Source organism: Micrasema longulum, unplaced genomic scaffold (genome assembly GCF_059751315.1).
Source record: "Micrasema longulum isolate JH-2025_06_02 unplaced genomic scaffold, ASM5975131v1 h1tg000747l, whole genome shotgun sequence".
Lineage (NCBI taxonomy): Eukaryota > Metazoa > Arthropoda > Insecta > Trichoptera > Brachycentridae > Micrasema > Micrasema longulum.
The window spans coordinates 598,694-617,197 of record NW_028277941.1 but is presented as its reverse complement, the minus strand read 5'-3'; the positions used below and the strand labels follow the sequence as shown (position 1 = coordinate 617,197).

General features: G+C 33.2%; 1 protein-coding gene across 1 annotated transcript in view; it reads left to right on the top strand.

Moving 5' to 3' along the window:
- The first annotated feature begins 289 nt into the window (after positions 1-289).
- lin-28 (protein lin-28 homolog) overlaps positions 290-18,504 on the top strand; it is a 78,557-nt gene continuing 60,342 nt past the window's right edge. The window contains exon 1 of the mRNA XM_088230359.1: positions 290-404. Within this exon, the coding sequence (XP_088086485.1) occupies positions 290-404 (115 nt within the window). The remainder of the gene's footprint in view (positions 405-18,504) is intronic.

The window sequence follows — 18,504 nt, the reverse complement described above, 5'->3', positions numbered from 1 at the left end:
TATTTTGTTTCGGCAAGTACGAAAATATATTTAACACAAACCAAATATACCAATTAAATAAGTTATTTAATGGGCACTTAACTTCATTCGATAATTCATTGAAAAAAATATAAAACTCTACAAATAATATTTTGGCAATAGTTTTTGACAGTCAATAAAACATGGTTGTTATAATACGGAATTATTTTTTTACCTTGGACCGTTAGTTCTGAAATACGCATACCTGTTCTTCACATCTCCATTTTTTTATACGAAATAAAAATTTAAAACATCATTTTAAATTTGCAAAATGGTTTTCGCGCCAACAGCTACCAAAATGGCCGGTCAAATAACTCAGGAGGACAGTAATCCCGAATCGACAGATCTCGTCCATGCCGCAACACAAACAACTAAAGATTCTAACGGTAAGTGGGAATATTCATCACTAATAATTCTTTGAAATTCATCTCCGGAACCATTATTTTTTAAAAAGAAATTCAATCAAATAATATTCCGAGTGTAAAACATGATTTCAAATTCTAATTTTATTTAGGGTAAAGATAAATTCGTATTTGTATGGTACCTAACCTATGCACTTATTAAAATATGTGTCAAACTTTGCTAGCATATTTTGGCTTAATTTTAATCATATAGGTGAAAAACTTACTTCCCTCTGTTTTTAATGATAAGTAAAGATTTTGATAGTTATATCATTAAAATTACAAAAAATACCGCTTAAAATAAGCTAAATTTATATGGAAATAGGATTCATATGGAAATTTTATTAAATGTTCTTAAAAGTCGCGATATACATAAGTATAAATCGTTAAGGGTCCGATGTTTGGCCGGAAAGCACGGTTTAAACTGTGTAACTAGATTAAGTTTAGACTATTCCCTGTCTTCGAATTCTTTAAGTGCGAAATAATAAATATATGTACTAATAAAACACGCAAAACACGTAAAACAAACTCGACTCGTTTTAATGGCCCGTTAATGGAGGTAAATATTGTAGTTATAAGACAAATGTATAGAAAATTATCTTAATATTGATTATATAATTTATTTCTCGCCGCATTGCACGTGCCATATAGGGCAATAAGTTTAAAGGGTCAACACATCTTTCGAAACATTAAATGGATTTTCTTAACTTTTTGATTTAGCGTTCATTTGATTATCCGTTCAAACAGTTTAAGCTTACGGGTATTAAATTACTGAGATAGCGATTCGCCCCGTATAAGCAAATAAAGTTTGTACTGGAATAAATCATACAAATGGTGGACCTTTTGCATTATTCGTGTGCGACAGATACGACAGAGATAGCGCAAGACAGCCTCTGAAAGAATAATATTATAAATTTATTGCATATAATATGTACATACATATTTATTACTGGGAAATCTATGCATATAATACAAGGCATTTGAACAGACGTGTCCTCTATTAGGTTAGTCTTCATCTAACATGGCTCAGCTTGTTCTAAGATGGAGAATTTGTGTGATTTTTCATGATTTATTTAAGAAAAAATAAAACACAGAAATTACTATGGTATATTTAAGCCTACGTTTTAGGTACGTTATTAGAAATGCGTACGTAATATAAAAAAATAAATTTATTAGTAACATTATATAGCTAATACTAACAGATGTAATTCAATGAATAAATATATAATTAAAGAACTCCAACCAAACGATAATTAATTACAAATGCAACATTTGCGAACTGTGATAAAAAATACAAACCTGTGGCATGGTGGGGTGCATCTAAAAATAGCGGAACAAAATATTGCGTTTTTTATGTAATGTGCATGGGGTAATAATACCTACCTGTTTATCCATTAAGTGATGAAATAAATATACAAAAAAAAACAGTGGGTAGTTCCCCTATTATCTAATGTTTTATTTGCAATAAATGTCGCGTTGGTAATGCAACGGAGTATTTTATTACGGAGTTTTAATATTAGTATTATCTACACAAATATTTCAATTTTAAGTCCATTTAAAAGTCGTAAGTAAATTGTGCTGATGAAATAGGAATCGGGTTGTGGAAGAGAGGAATTTGAACCTCGGACCATTGGTCCGTAAGTCTACAACACTATCACGGGATCACAACCCGGTTCAAATGTTCCGGTTTAATTATTTATTTATTTGACTACGTTTTTTAAGTAATTTTTAAATCAGTTGTCGGCGTAATTAATAATTCTGTAAAAGTAAATAAAAGTTAGTAAAAAAATCTAAATTCAAAACGCTGAAATAATATATATCCATACAGGTAGACTTCTTTGCATTTATTTAAAATAATTTTTAAGAAATAAATAAAAACCTAATAAAAACAGAGATACTTAAGAATGAGGACCTATGGCTGATATTGTCATGAGCCATGAATGAAACATTATTAGATGAATCTCTCTCTTTCTCTTACAGGACCGTTGTCGGTATAGCAGGTTATATTTAAATCGAGTTTTTAGTACGATAATTCTTTTTCTTCTTTTCCACATCCGCTCCTAAGTGGAGCATGTCGACATCACCAGTTGCCTCTAGGAGACCCCATCGCCAGCAAGCACTTCCGCCTCTTCTAACGTCAATCCAGCGCCCCTTAGTTCGGCCGAATAAAGTCAAAAGATCGTCATCGACGGCCTTCTAGGACCGCAGGTTTAAAAAAGAGGCAACTTGGGTTTGGGCTCTCCCGAGGCATGCGCAGCACGTGTCCAAGCCAGGTCCGCCGCCGCATCCTCAAGACGCTCGTTATAGGAGGCTGCTGCGTCCGTTCTCAGACTTTAATGTTAGCCATAAAATTGAACCACCTTATACCTAATATTCTACCCAACTATCAAAACTTAGAAGTTCGGTGTTCTGAGCTTTGGTAAGGTATTCGCACCCATATAGGAGTACTGACATAGAATGTTTAAAATATGAATGAAATTTTGTCGCCAGCAAACGTATTCCCTTTGTCATTAAAAAAAACATGGACAAATACTTTAATTTTGTCATATATAAGAGTAAAATACGCCATCCTAATTACCTTTCCGCTCCTAATGACGCATAGGGCACTGCATTGGTATACCAATCACAGCGTATCTTGATAGTTATTGTTATATAAAGGCAAGATGATCAGTCTTACGCTTCAGGTACCAGTCCAGGGACTTTGAAATATTCTAGTGTAAAAACACCATTTGAAATAAATATTTTGTATCAACTATGTCGGGAATCGAACCCAAAACCATGGTGACCATTACACCACGAGGCCAAGTAAAGGTATAAGACGAGTAACACTAATATTCGTTAATTTTGATTGAATATAGATATTATTGAAATGAAACATCAGTATTGATGCTACGGCTTGCTCTGCGATGGAGAACATTGAAAAAGTTTGGCAAAACGTAGTTTCGCCAAGTCTACAAAGAGAACGAAGAAAGATGGACGCGTTCGAAATGTGGTGTTGGCGTAGAATGCTGCGAATTCCAAGGACAACCCATATGACTAATGTCTCTATAATTTGAGAACTGCGTATTGAACAGCGTCTTTCTTCCATTGTACAAATCCGTGTTTTCGGGGACTTCAGCACGTTATGAGGCGAAGAGACAATAATGAAAGACTAGTGGTACAAGGACGAGTAGACGGAACTCAATCTCGCAGAAGAAGTCCTACTAAATTAACAGGACAGACTTGGTGACAGAAGCGAATAGCACTTCTCTTCAGGCCTCCAAAAGCGCGAGGACAGAAGCGGATGGAGGCGGATCCTAACGACCTTCCTGACAACGTGACTACGACTGCTCTGCCAAGAGCAAACGCCTAAGAAAAACTAGTATTGAAGATGCTGAGAAAGCCATGAAACCGCTAACTGGTTATTATTATATTTTTTTTGTACTAAGTCGTATTTTAATTTTATAATTGATTACGATGAATTTCTACTTACATTTGACATAAGTTTTGGGTTTATTATTTATATGGTTTTGTATGCATTCATGTAAATAGATACAATAACCTAATTTCAAATTGATTCGGCGATAAATCAATCATGATGTATGAAAATCTTTAAAGTAATTTCGTTTGTCATTGGAGCACAAGTTCTGATATTTCTCACATTTCGTAAAGTAACGGCCTGTTGAGCAATTCTGGCATAGTTGTCGAATTTTCGTCCATATCGGAAAGGTTGACACAAATTTCGAAGGCAGCTCTTGATGTATTGCTGGAGTTTTTTTTTATTTTCTGTAGGTATTGGCGAATCAGCAAGCTGGATGGAGTATATTCTCGACCTGATGGACTATTAACTCGGCTTGATGTCGGCGTTCCATATTCCAAAACAATGGTCGGACGACCACGTTTTTTGGATGCAACTTTTCCTGACATTTGCAAAAGCTCTGAAATTGCAAGTTTGAAATTATACCAAGCCATAGATTATTTTTTTTATTTTTACGGCGCCAAAGTATTTTTTTTATTTTTATAATGGGCATTTACTGCACACAAATCAATCATGTGAAATAGAAGTGCCGAAGAAGCGAAAACGACCCATTTCTGAAAAAAAAAGAAAATACGTTAAATGCATACGAAACCATATCTGTTTTACAGTGTTTTAGACCGCAATGCATGCGAAGCCGAATATGGCGGTTGTTAAAAATAGCTCAAAAACAAGATAAAAATAGAAAATTTCATAAATACGAAACACATTCCATGTTCTTAAGGATTCATTATACGTATTCCTTTTTTTTTATAGTGGTCGCTTACCTTTAACTACCTATTTTTTACTGATAAATGTAGCACTATTTTTGTAAAAGGGGGGCGCGTTGCATTATTGCTGTTAAATTATTATTGTTACATTGGACTTGCCATAAACAAAAAAATATGTTCCGTCTAACAAAGTATCACCTTTACCGATTCGAGAATATTTTTCAAAATTTGATAATTGGTTACGCTCTAAAAAAAATCTAAAACTTTAAAAAACATATATAGCTAGGTATGCGGTAAAGGGTTAAATACGAATATTTAATTTTCCTTGCAGAAAATTCTATTTTGTTCTATAGACAACTTAAGTAGGCTCAGGTTTTGATTTTTTTTTTCCACCTTAACGTGCGGTGACCTATCTACCGATACCATTTGCAAAGCATCCCATACGAGTATCTGTAAAAGACGAAAGATTTTTATGAATTGAATGTGATGTGTATGTGAATATGTTTTTAATAAAATAGAAAATTTTGCGAATGCGCTGGTTTTCCAAATTCTGCACGTACCTTATACTAATGTAAATGAAAATCATATAAATAAAATCAACAAAAATAACCCCTAATTTAAATGTATATTGTATGAAAGTGTTTTAATATACAACAATACATAATATTAATACTAATAGTATAAATGCTTCCAACCTCCCTTTCTGCTACGTATACTACAAACCATCCAAGCAGCCATTTCGCTGATCTAATGTAGTGTGAACATTTTGCTATACCTTCCGCGCACGCACATTTTTCGTTAAGAAACAAGATATTCATTTTGAGCGTTATAATATAAATCAGACGACTACGTCATATCCGTTAGTTTACTTTCCCACACCACTGCTCAACTTTATAGCTATCGTATAGCGTACACCCCCTCCACAACCTCCCGGAAGTTAGCCAATCACGGCTCTCCACCCCCGTTTCAACCCTCGAATGCTCACCCCATGACGAAAAACTAAAATCAAGTTAGTAGACCTGTGGACTGTAGAGCGGCCTAGAAAAATGAGGGGGAAATGGTTTTAGAATTTTTTACAGATCTCGCGCTAAGAAAATAAAACTACAAGTATCCGCTTTTTATTTTCCGAGACGTCACGTATTATTACTCTAAATCTTCTTTTTCACATTTATTCCTAAGTAGAGCACGTGGACATTACTAGACGCATCCAGGAGAGTCGATCGCCAGCCAGCGCCCTCGTCTCCTCCCACGTCAATCCCGCGTCCCCTCGTTTCGCCCAATGAGGCAATACAATCATCATCCACGGCTTTCCAAGATGGCAGGAGCCCACAGGTGAGAAGAAGAGGTAACTTGGGTCAAGGATCTGCTGAGGCGTCCGTAGCGCGAGACAGAGCCACCGCCGCGCGCTGCACCTCGAATAACTTGTTATACAAGGCTGCTGCGTCCTCTCTCGGACTTCAATGTTGATAATAAAATCGATCCACCATATACCTTATATTCTCCCCATGCATTTACTTTCAAATCATAGAAGTTCGGTGTTTTATGTTCTGGTATGTGTCATAATTCGCACTCATTTAAGAGTGGTGGCATTTTATAAGACATTATAAAATATTTTGACATAGTATAGACCAGCGGTTCCCATTTTATGTGGCTATGGAGCCCTAATTATTGACCTACCTTTTTTTAGCTCAACCCATCTCGACAATGTAAAAGTAAATTGACAAAAAAATATTTATGAGACCCATAACACCTTATTGATTGAATGTTATAATGTTCGAGTTGAAAAGAAAGACTATTTTGAATTGTAGATGTAAAATGTAGTAATGTATAAAGTATCAATGATGTGTATAAACTTAAACTTAATATATATGTATATGGATGTATAAAATATAATATAAATAAATATGTGCGAATATATATGTATATATGTGTGTGAATGTATGGTTATGAATGCATTACAAGTGCCCCGACTCAACACGGATTTTCTAGCGAGTCGGAGCAAGTTCACAGACATGGGTCGTTCCTGATTGTGTCGCTTTAAACTGTGTCTCTGTCCTTAACAAATGTATGAATAATGTAATTAATAAATAAAATAAAAAAAAAAAAAAAATTAAACATCTTTATTGAAAGAATTTCATGTGAAGAATGATTTTTTTTACAGGTGTACTTATAATAGCACTTATGTTTTTTTATTTATTTAATATATATATACGGATTAAGCCAATTACAACAGTTACATGAAGAAACATAAATGCAAGAAACTGAACAAAAAGAACATAAAACTATTTAGCAAAGACAAACAAGGGCAAAACAATAATAGTATACAATATATTTAAAAAAACGAAAGACCAAAAACTTTGAGCTAAACCATGCCAATCCAACTTAATCCCACACTGTTTAGTCGCGAAGAGATCTACGAAAAGCTGGAAGGTCTATCCCAAAAAATTCCAAGTCGTGTGATGTATTGACTAATCTACACATTCTGGACATTGGGGCATAAAAACCAAAGTTGCTCTTAGAAGATTTTATAAATAGCAGATTTTGACTTCTGGTGACACGGTTGGGAACATGAAAAGAAATTGATTGCAACAGAGATGGGACATCACTTAAAGCATTAAGTATTTTGAAAATGCATATAAGGTCCATCTCAGTTCTACGTCTCTCCAATGAAGACAGATTAAGAGATAGCTCTATTTCAAAATAAGTATAATTACCCCTTTGTAATCCGAGCAACCATGCCACTTTTCTTAGAAAACGGTTATTAGTTTTAATATCCGATAATTTTATATGGAGATCTAGATAGGTATCTAGTCTAGTTCCGAACTTGTTTATAATGTAGGCGTAATCTGAAAAGTAAGCAGGCTTTTTCTGTCACAATTTAGTTTCGTAAGTTCGTTCGTTCGCCATATATCCATATAATTCTAACGCAATCAAAAACCAAATTTCACCCTTGTTCTGTCTCATACGATACGAATGGATTTACGATACGAATTAGTTACAAAATTCCACTGCTTCCATTTGTATCGACTTACCGATGTGATACTGTGGCTTCGTTTAATTAATTCGCTAATTCATTTCGTAAATTCATTCGTATCATATTAGAGGAAACGAGAGCGAAATACGACATCGATCGCGTTAGAATGAGATGGATATATGACAAACGAACGAACTTACGAAACTAAATTGTGACATAATAAGCCCGCAGGACCTCGATAGCCGTCTCAACGACTGCGGGGAATTCAGCTTTGAGTCCAATCCAAAAACCATTCAAGTTTGAATCAGCCTATTCAATTTTTGGTTTAGAGAGGATGGATTCTTAATATCGATGCAATTCTCAGCCTCAGACTCAGTTAATATTGATGTATTGGTCTGATTTTTTAAAGGATTCTGTACTTGCGGGCGGCATTTTTCAAAAGTGAAGCTATTTACCTATCAAAGCGCCGGCGTTACGACGTCGACTGCCTAATTTCTACGACGATACGCCCTAACTTTCAGAACCCCTGTGACCCTTCTACGGAACCCTAGGATTCCGCGGAACACCTTTTTGGAACTGCTGGTATAGATTTTAGTTCCAGAAAGCATGAATTGTGTTAAAAGTGGCTCCAGCAATTTCTAGACGGGTTGGAAACTACCACCCTCAGTTATGTGTACTCTCAAATATTTTAAGCTGTCTACTTTCTCGATCCTCTACCTATTATTATAGAGAGGGTGATCAGAGTCAGGAGAGGATTTGTTGTACACAATCTCTGTCTTTTTGTTATTAATATTAAGACCCAGACTCAACTCTACACTCTGTCAACAATATCCTGAAGAGTTCTGATAGATTTTTCACGAAGAACCGCATCGTTTGTGTACTCCAAGTCACACAACTTTAGAGGGGATTTCATTTCTATATGCCTAGCCGTTTTACTTTTTTGTGAACTGCAATGATTGTATCAATCCTTCGGACAACGTCTTCATCCCAGACTTTTGATAATAATGGGTGGATAGGCTGAACCACTGAATCCAACCTACTTTACTTAGTACTTTTACGCTTCCGTTTTAGTTATACAGAGCTATTTCAGCGACATTAACAATAACATATTGCAAACATTTGAAGGCGCTTTAGTAAATTCATTTTATGTTATATTGAAAAAAAATAAACGCTTGTAAATTTATATAATTTAAATCTAAATTTAAAAAACACATTATATTCCCCCTATCCTGAATTCTATACGGTAGAAAATTATTGTTGTTATTTTTTATTCCTTTATTGGGGACCTTTTACCAAAACATGATAACATCGGCCAAAAACAATTTATATTAATTAACAATAAACATAAGAACAACACGAATAACAATATATTCACAAACAATATACAACAAAAATATAAGTACTAGAATAACATAAAATAATAATTGAAATAATTAACATATAACTTAACTCACGAAATTCCAACATAAATTTAAAAAGGCACTTAAATAAAAAAAACCCATCAAAAACCTGATAGCGCCTGTTTAACGGAAAAGAGTAACTTTCAGTAAAATATATAAAGGAAGATTAAACTTAATAACTAGGAAAATTAGAACAAAATAATCAAAATAAAAACAAACATAATCTTATGATAATGATAAATTTTAAAAATTTTAAACAATAAACAACATTTTAAGGAACTTGTTTAGAAAATAAAAATGAATGCAAATCGTATTTTCTTTTTAAACACCAGTTTTTACTCTATTAGAGAAGTAGAGACGTTATTATTAATTACGTTGTATCTACCATCTACGTACACTATGTAATTTTTATTCTTATTATGTAAAACAATTTTGATGAGTAAATAAAAAAATATTTAAAAAACCGATGAATTTTACATATTCCTAGTTTTCGAACAACGAAAACCATTTAAAACACTCTTCATTTCAATCCGCATAGGTATTTAAAAAATATATTTTTCAACACTAAATAAATAAATAATATATTTTTTAATACAAAAAGTTGTTGCCATACATGGATCAATTTTGACAATCAATTTCGAAATTTCATATTGATTTTTAAAAATTAGTCGGTTTTAATGTTCAACTTCAATATATCTTAATTTTTCTCGTTATGTGCATTAAACGATTTTCATTTATTTTCAAACTCGTTTTTTCTTTTATATAAGACTAAAGGTTCTATAAATTTCTAGAGAGCCCCTATATCCTCTATTTTTTATTTATTTATTTTAATTTTGCCATCGGGGTATGCTTTGGTATTTGATGATAATAAACGTACCTAGTACATCTATAAATTTTAAAAAAAAAAATTGTCAATGGGTGTGTTACGACAACCCCTTTTTGGCTGTCGAGATATTCAAACTGAATAAAAAACGTGAAACAGAAATTGCTTTTCTTTTTTCCAAAACTCTGACCATTACTGATTTAAATTAAGGATAGGTGGCCTCCGTAGTGCAATGGTTAAGATACTTGATTTAATCATGGAAGGTTCAGGGTTCGATTCCCGGTGAAAATATAAAAATTTAACTTGATTTTTCTCAAGCCTGAGTGTCTTGTGCGGTAACACAGAAATTCAGGTTCACTATCTAAAATGAAAAATTTCAATTTTTTTGCACTTGTTACATATTCTTTACTAATAATTTTAGATCCTAATAAAGCGTTTGATTGTTCTCTTAATCTACCCAAGTCTTTGTCACAAATGGTAGGAAATAATGTCCACGTACAGGAAAGTAATGTACATTTTTAGCAAAAATATCATAGCTCTGCACATTCTTATTATTGTATGATTTGGATATTGCCAGACGCGAAAATCCGAATGAAGTTACTTCAACCGTATTGTATCTCAGTAGGGATGTATCAGTACTTATTTAAAATAACTTTTACCATGCATGGTAAAATCTAAAAGTTTTTAGTTTATTTCTGACCTATTATATACAACTCTTCATTTTTTATAATTTTTTTTTTAAAACTGTTTCAATAGACTGAGTTTTTCTACTGACATTTCTTATTTTTAGTCTATAAGATACAACCGGCACATGCTTCGTATTGTCACAATATGTTCATAATCTCAAATAATTACGGTTTGCTACATACAATTAAAGAAATATATAAGTTTAATTACCATAGAGTATAATATTGTGAATTCAGTGTTTAATGGAATCTACAGTTCAGGCAATATAAGAATATACTTTTGACAGCTTACAATAGTGTTCTAGCAGTCTTTTTCTTTCGATTTTCAATATCGATTTACTAATTTTGAATCATTTTTCGATAGATAGGGTAAAAGGAAACGGGTTTTCATATTTACGAATAAATAGCTTCTTATTAGTATCCTCTTAAATTGACTGTAGAATAGGTATAATATGGCGTATAAACTATACACTGTTTGGCGAAATTGAAAGTTTTGCGGTTTTATTCGATACAGTATGTTTAAGCATAATTTTATGTTCAAAATAATATTTTCATTTAAAATGGCATAATAATCTCTGAACCGTAGATAATGGGAGATGGGTTTTACATCCATCGATACATTTATATCTCCTCCTGGGCTGGTATTCCAAACGCTCTCGCGGCCGTATTATCTCGTGGATTTACATACAAAATACGAGAGAGCTGCGAGAGTGGTTCAGAATAGCCCCCCTGATTATATTTTAACGTAGAAATAGGACTTTGTATTATTTAATATTTTTGATTAAATACGTACAACTATTTTGATATAAAAAGCATCAAACTGTCCATCAATTTAAATTAGAATAATTTTGTTTCTTGTGGAAACTTTATTTTGTAGCTGAGATTCTAAAAGTAAAATGTTTTCTGATAAAATTTAAAAATCTGTAGAACTTGAATCTTATGGAAGCTTTATCGCTCGAACTATGAATTCCCGATAGTAATTATAATGAATTCGTTGATAAATATGACGAATGTAAAACTTTGATAACGATTTCCCTCGTCGCGTCGTGTGGGAATTTGTCTAGTTAACAGGGTTACCTCCCGTTAGAATGTTTTTTTTTTTTAAACTTCAAGTACAAACACTTTATGCACTTTGGCGGGCTTATTGCTGAAATAAATATCTTCCAGTCCATCAAAAAACAGACCGGTCAGAAGAAAAAATGGTCAAAAATTGTACCTACTCAATTTTTTTTGTTGCATAAATACACATACTTATATTCAAATTATAGCAAATTTTTAGTGGGTAGTTAGAGCTTGCACATACAAACTTATGAATAAAAATACCTATCTCTTGATTGGGTGATTATCAAAACAAAATGAATAAATGAAATATTATCTTTACTTCGGTAGAACTTGTATAAAATAATTCGCTTCATTCCTTTCAGTAGTTAGCACAAAAACCGTCTAGTGTTCGTCCATTTGGAGAGGAAACCGATTATAACATTTCTATAAGCAGATTTATGGAAGTATATATATTCCAAATATACTGAAAAAGATCAGTCTCCCTAATTATCCATACTAATGTGAGATCTCATGCACTCTTTTACGCACCCGGAAGCCGTACAAATGCAAATCCAGAATTCACGCATTAATAAGGCAATTCGCTGGTTGAATACGGCTTCAGCGGACAGTATGGATTTATTTTTTTGTATATATTGGCAGTGAAGCAACTATGTGTTTTCTATTTATTACCTTCTAGCGTATATTTACAGTATGCATTACTTGATGAGTTAAACAACCCGTAAGGTAACGGAGACTTCAATTGAACGTAGTTATGCAGAAAGCAGCCAGTCCACAATTTCGGAAAAAAATTATATTGATGTTGTCAGATGCAGTAAGGTCGATTCAATGTTCTGCTAAAAACAGCCAGACCGCTTTTATAAAAACAACTGTACTAATCACCTCCGGAAAAAGGTGTCGATCACAAAAACGGCATTTATGGTACTTTAAAAATCTTTGAAACTGGTCAAATACACAATAAGATTCTTGTTTGTAATATATAAAAAAACTTATGTATTCATTGTTTATCGTTTGTTAAAGTCAAGAACATTCAAACTATTGTGTAAATTTTATAATTCACTTTTTTCACAAACTGGCTATTATCCCAGTTTCACTTTTCTATCGCTGGCTGCTTTCTGTATAACTACGTTCAATTGAGGGCATTGGAAGCAAAGATAGTGAACTTCCATTTTGGCGTATTCGAGAAAAATAACAAAACTGCTACACTAATGCCAAAGAGAGTCTTTATGTTAGAAATGTTATTTTCACTGAACTTTAACTTTAAAATACTAATAAATTAGCCATAATAGAAACACGAATTCAAAAAACTTTCTAAATATTTGTATTGAAAATTTAAATATCAAGCCTGTCATTGGTCGAACAAACTGACTGATGGATATTGTGATGTTTGCTTAACACGATTTTTAATCAATCAGAAGAATGATTTTAAACTACATTTGCAAGTCAACTCATGATTTTTATAAAAATAAAGTTGATAAACTGCAGAATGACATCATAATTAAAAAAAAAATTTTTGGAGGTTGCTATTTTTGCTTCCAATGCCCTCAATTATCAAATAAATAAATAAGAGTAAAATAGTTATACAAACGATCGGACTATGAGCGAATTTACGAAACGGAATAATGTTATGATAGAGCGGGGTTCATGTCTCATCCGAACCGGGTCGTAGTCCCCCCTGAACTTACGGATCGGAGGTCTGAGGTTTGAACCCTGCTTTATCACAATTAGATTTCCATATTCATAGTTATTTTTCACGAGTAAAATAGAAGTATTTGGATAACTCATAAAAAAAAACCCACATTTGTTTGTAAAAATCTTATGATTTATCATTGAATTTACTAATTGGATGGCTAGTTAAGCTGTAGAAATCAATAATTTTTACTCGTAATAAAATGATAAGATATTGGCATTTTTAACCCTGCTGATTTCTTAAATTTTGCGTGACGGACGTTTCGCCTTTCAAAGGCAAAAGCAAACAAAATCAAGAAAAATCTATTAAAGAATAACGCGCTTCGGTTCGGTTCTCGGAAAGATCGACAGTAAATATGTATTTGAGATTAAATTTTTTTAACACAATATTTCGTGGTCCCTGGACTAGCGCCTGAAACGTTATACTGATCATCTTGCACATTATGAAATGCAGTACACAAATAATAAGGAAACAATAATAATATTAGTGTTTGCGACAAAAAAAAAGACATTTATTGAAAACGGTTTTTAAATTATTAAAAAAATATTTTTTTTGTGTCAACCCTACAGCTAGAAAAATATGATGTCTTCGTAGTTTATGTTTATAATATTTATATAATGGGTATTGGATAACGGTCACAATCACATAATATTTACTATGATAACATATCCTACCGAAAATATAAGATATGGAGGGAGGATGTAGCATACACACTTATCTCCTAAACAAATTCTTTGACTGTTCTTATTTAAAATTTCATACTTAAAAACACTATACAAACGAACGAACTTACGAAACGAATGTATGACATGAAGGGTGCGACAACATATTTAAAGGAGATGCCTTATTTATGTGGGATAATTTACCCAAGTAATTCAATTTCGGAGCCATTTTCGACTATGCCTAGGTGTAAGTAGTAATCCGAGCTGAGTCGTGCTTCTACGGTAGTGTCGTGGACTTACGGATCAGAGGTCTGAGGGCTTAACTCTGCTTCACCGCAACTAGATTTCAATTTTGTTTTACAAATTTATTTTCCCTGTCACTTTTTTTACACTTGCATTACAAACAAACAGGCAGAGCTTAAAAAAGTTTAAAGTTTAATTTATTATTCTTTTATTTTCTTTAAACTGGACAAATGCGTCGTTTTATAATTCTTTCTTCATACAACCCTTTTTGAAAAAACGTAACAATCGCATAACTAAAAACATTTTTGAACTTATAGTATTATTTTATTTTGATGGAAATTGTTATTCACTGTTCATTACTCGGTACATTTAAAATTATCAATTTGTTTCGATAAATTTATAATCGACACTGGAAAGGCTATTTACTTTAAGCGACATCGCAATTTTAATAACGACTGAACTAATTACATTAATTGACACGGGACTTGTAAAATATATTCAATAAATATGCGAATACATATTTAAATATGATTTACCCCGTCTATTGACGATGTTCTGAATGGAGGTATAAGTTATGAGATTTATTTTTTTTTAAATTTTTTAATGGCTCTCCTTGCAAAATGTCGCTTAAAGTATAGAGCTTTTCCAGCGTCGATTATGTGCGGCTGATTAGGGATTATGGTATTATGAAATCTGATGTGAAAATTGAAGGTGTGATAAATGGAATAAGTGCGAGCTTTTTAGCTTAGATCTTAACTGACTGGTACTGTTAGTTGATGATGCGCAAGTGTGAAGGAACATTATTAGTTCTAGACAATACTGTCCTATTAAGCCGTAAAGTCGTAATTGGAAAAAAAAAACCGGTTTTTTTTGTAATAGATTCTCATAATTTTATTGGACCAACAAGTCATTTCTCATTCTCGAATATGACGTACATGTATTTTCTTGTAAAAAATCCATGACAATATAATATTCTACATTAAAAGCATCCACCACATACCCAAATCCGCTTTAAATGTTTCTCTTTGGATTCACTCATACAAGCAAGCAATTATTTTTTTCAGTACAGATTTCTTCCTCTACTAACCAAATTCATTAAGAAGAAGCGTGAACAAATAAATACATTTACAACTTTCAATTTCCCTTTCACCGTCGCTCTAAACCTCCCCTCATCGTCTAAAAGGTAGGGACAAGTGGAGTATAAATAAAATAAATTAATAAATCCATCACCCAATTCAAACCCCTTTATGTGGACAGTGAAAGATAATGTTAGTAGTATCTACTCTCTGGAGCACCAGAACGCCCCCTGGTGACTCTCAAGGCCGGTCACCGGCGCGGCGCACCCAAAAGCAGCAGACTTACCCAAAACTACTGGTTGCAAACCAACTTTGGCCACCACTCATACCTACACGAACTTTATTACTCATATAACATAATATAACTAGCGGACCCGACAGACGTTGTCCTGCCCAAACGTTGGCTTGCCTGCCATTAGCTTGGATTTTTTTGGATAGATAAGTAGGTACCTAGGTAACTGTTTATGATTGAATTCCAAAACTAAAAATTATCAACATTCAAATATTGAATTTATGTAGGTTTCTAGGTACTTGTTTACAGTCGAATTCCAAAACATAAAATAATTAATTTTCAAATATAGAATGTCAAGATCCGTGAACTGTCCGTAAACTGAGATCCGAGGCTGATACATGCACTATCGCCAGAATCAAGAAAGGGGTGCTGCGTTGAATGGACATCGAAAGAACGGTTAAAAGGATCTAAGATACGAATGTTGATAGATGGATACAACGAGGAAGAACGAGAAAGACATGGCACGATCGAGTACATCAAATACTTGAAGATGGACATGTCAAGAGTAGTAAAAATCGACGTGTGTGCATGAGAAGATGTATGAATGTAGAGGAAGCGCGGTCTGTATGCAAAGGCAGAGTGATATGGCGTTCTATCTTCTCTGCCTATCCCTACGGTGAAACGGCATGATGGTTTGTTGTTGTTGTTGAATATAGAATTATTTTCGCAAATGTCAAACTCGGCTCTTCTCACCAACAGGGGTGCACTTTATTCACGAATGCGATTTTCAAAAATGTATTGAATGTTAGTTAATATTATTTTAGTTTTACCAAAAACCCAGTAAAAAGAAATAAATGGGAAGAAACTATAAGGAATATATGGAAATAATCTGATTGGGATCCATAAAAAGTAAATGTTGTTTGTAAACATTAAAAAAAAAACCTATTTTTAAACACAAAAATACAACACCCTTCCATTTTTTTTGTATATTAATTCTCGTCGAATGCAACCCTGGTAGGTCTATGAAAAAAAGATTTATGCTTCTAACTTTTATTGGCAGATTTGATTGAAAATTTTAATATCTACGAACACGCGCAGGGCAATGATCCATATTTTGCTGAAAACTGCACGTAAATCGGTTTAGCCGTTTAGGAGAAGTTCAGTGACATCACACGTACAGAATAATTATATTTAAAGATAGTGAAAACGAATGAAGAATTTTACAATCTCAGTGCTAGCGCAGGCAAAACTAAAAATCCAAATAAAGAAACACACTCACCAGGTCAAAACTGCCATTTTGAATAAGGCTGGTGAGTATGCTAAAGTTGCACATATTTTCTCTTGGCTCCGTCTAGAGCACGATGGCTGCCGGTTGCTGGCTGACTTCACCCTTAATAGTTGTTGATTTTAGAATTTTTTATGTTATTTTATTTTAGTTCGGCTATGTGATCTATGTTTGATGATATAAGAATAGTAGGGTGGTATGTTTCGTATTTATTTTAATAAAAAGTTTTATTAAAAGTATTGTATGATGAAGTTTATTTAATGGGTGCACTATTTTTTTTGTACGAATTATCGTTAGTATCGAATAGTACCGAGTTTTCGATCGAAATTTCGAGACTTGGTCTCCAAGTCTCGTCTTAATCTCCAGACTTAAATTTGTGTCGAGACTAGAAGCCCTACTCCGAACATATTGTTTGGTTGCGCCGAGTTCGACAAATTTTCCTCTGCCTGAATCAAATGCTGACCAAAGAGTAAATTTTCTTCGACATGTTTTTCCAATACAAAGTTTCGATAGATATTTTGGAGTCATTTCATTAAGGGATTTGAAAAGTCAAGTATTATTGAATTATAATTCAATATATGTTTGAAACTCAGTATTTATTTAATTTTTGGAACCTCTGTATAAAATCTCTGTCTTAGCTTCCTATATCCTTTTTCAAAAAATAGTTATTCATGACCACATATTGCACGAACAATAAGTGTACTTAAAAATATTATTTGTCTGAGAGGTTACTGCATATTTCCTCCGTTCTAGGAGACTAGGAGTACACTATACGGTTTTTTCGTAATTTTTACATACTATGTGTAGGTACTCCAGCGTATAATTTACGGTCTCTCGATCAAGATATCGAGCCGAACCGACATACAACGCCTCAGTATAAAAAAAGCTTATTGCCCAAATAAATATTGGAAGTATACCGAAATTTAATAAGTTTCGTATATTCCCACCCTCCTCGCTCAAACATTGGGCAAGGCGACCCAATCAGCCTACCTCTTCCCACCCCGTAGGATTCGAAACACTTATTCGAGAGTGAAAGGGGGAGGCCGGGGAGGACGCACCTATAGGGAAAGGAAGAGGGAAAGCTCCACATATTCTGTATAATACATGTGCGTAGGTGGGAAGGAGATTCAAATTCAGAGGACCTCAACTCGGAAGATAATACAAATAACACTGATCTACAAAATAAGAATGTAACTAACGACAGTAAAACGTGTTTTATTTCAGAGTTTTTTAAGGAACAATGTAGGTACATAAATAACACAGTAACACAATTTATTTACAAAACATATTTTAAATAGATTTTGTCTATATTTCATTGCTGGCTTGTCTCTTTTAAAGTTTGAACAGTAGTTCGCAAGCACGATTTCGTTCCTTTTTCCCTTGGTGATATTTACTTCACTCAACACGTGACAAAAGTTGTCAGGTTTATTCTCGCGGTTATGTGGCATTATAACGTTATATAGCATGTAATGTAATGATGTAATACCCTATATTTATATATAAATTACCAATAAAAAAAATAACGCTTTCACTCTCTAATGGGCATCTTCAGACTCCCTCCAGAGTCTATATACACATTTATATAAAACTAAATATTATCTTCGAATAAATAAGTGGAAGTGTATCAAGTATTTTTAATTGGTAACTTATTTATAAATATAATAAGTATATGAAAAAGTTGTTAGTTGTTGTTAGATAATTACAGTATCTTAGATTTAACTTATTTGTAAA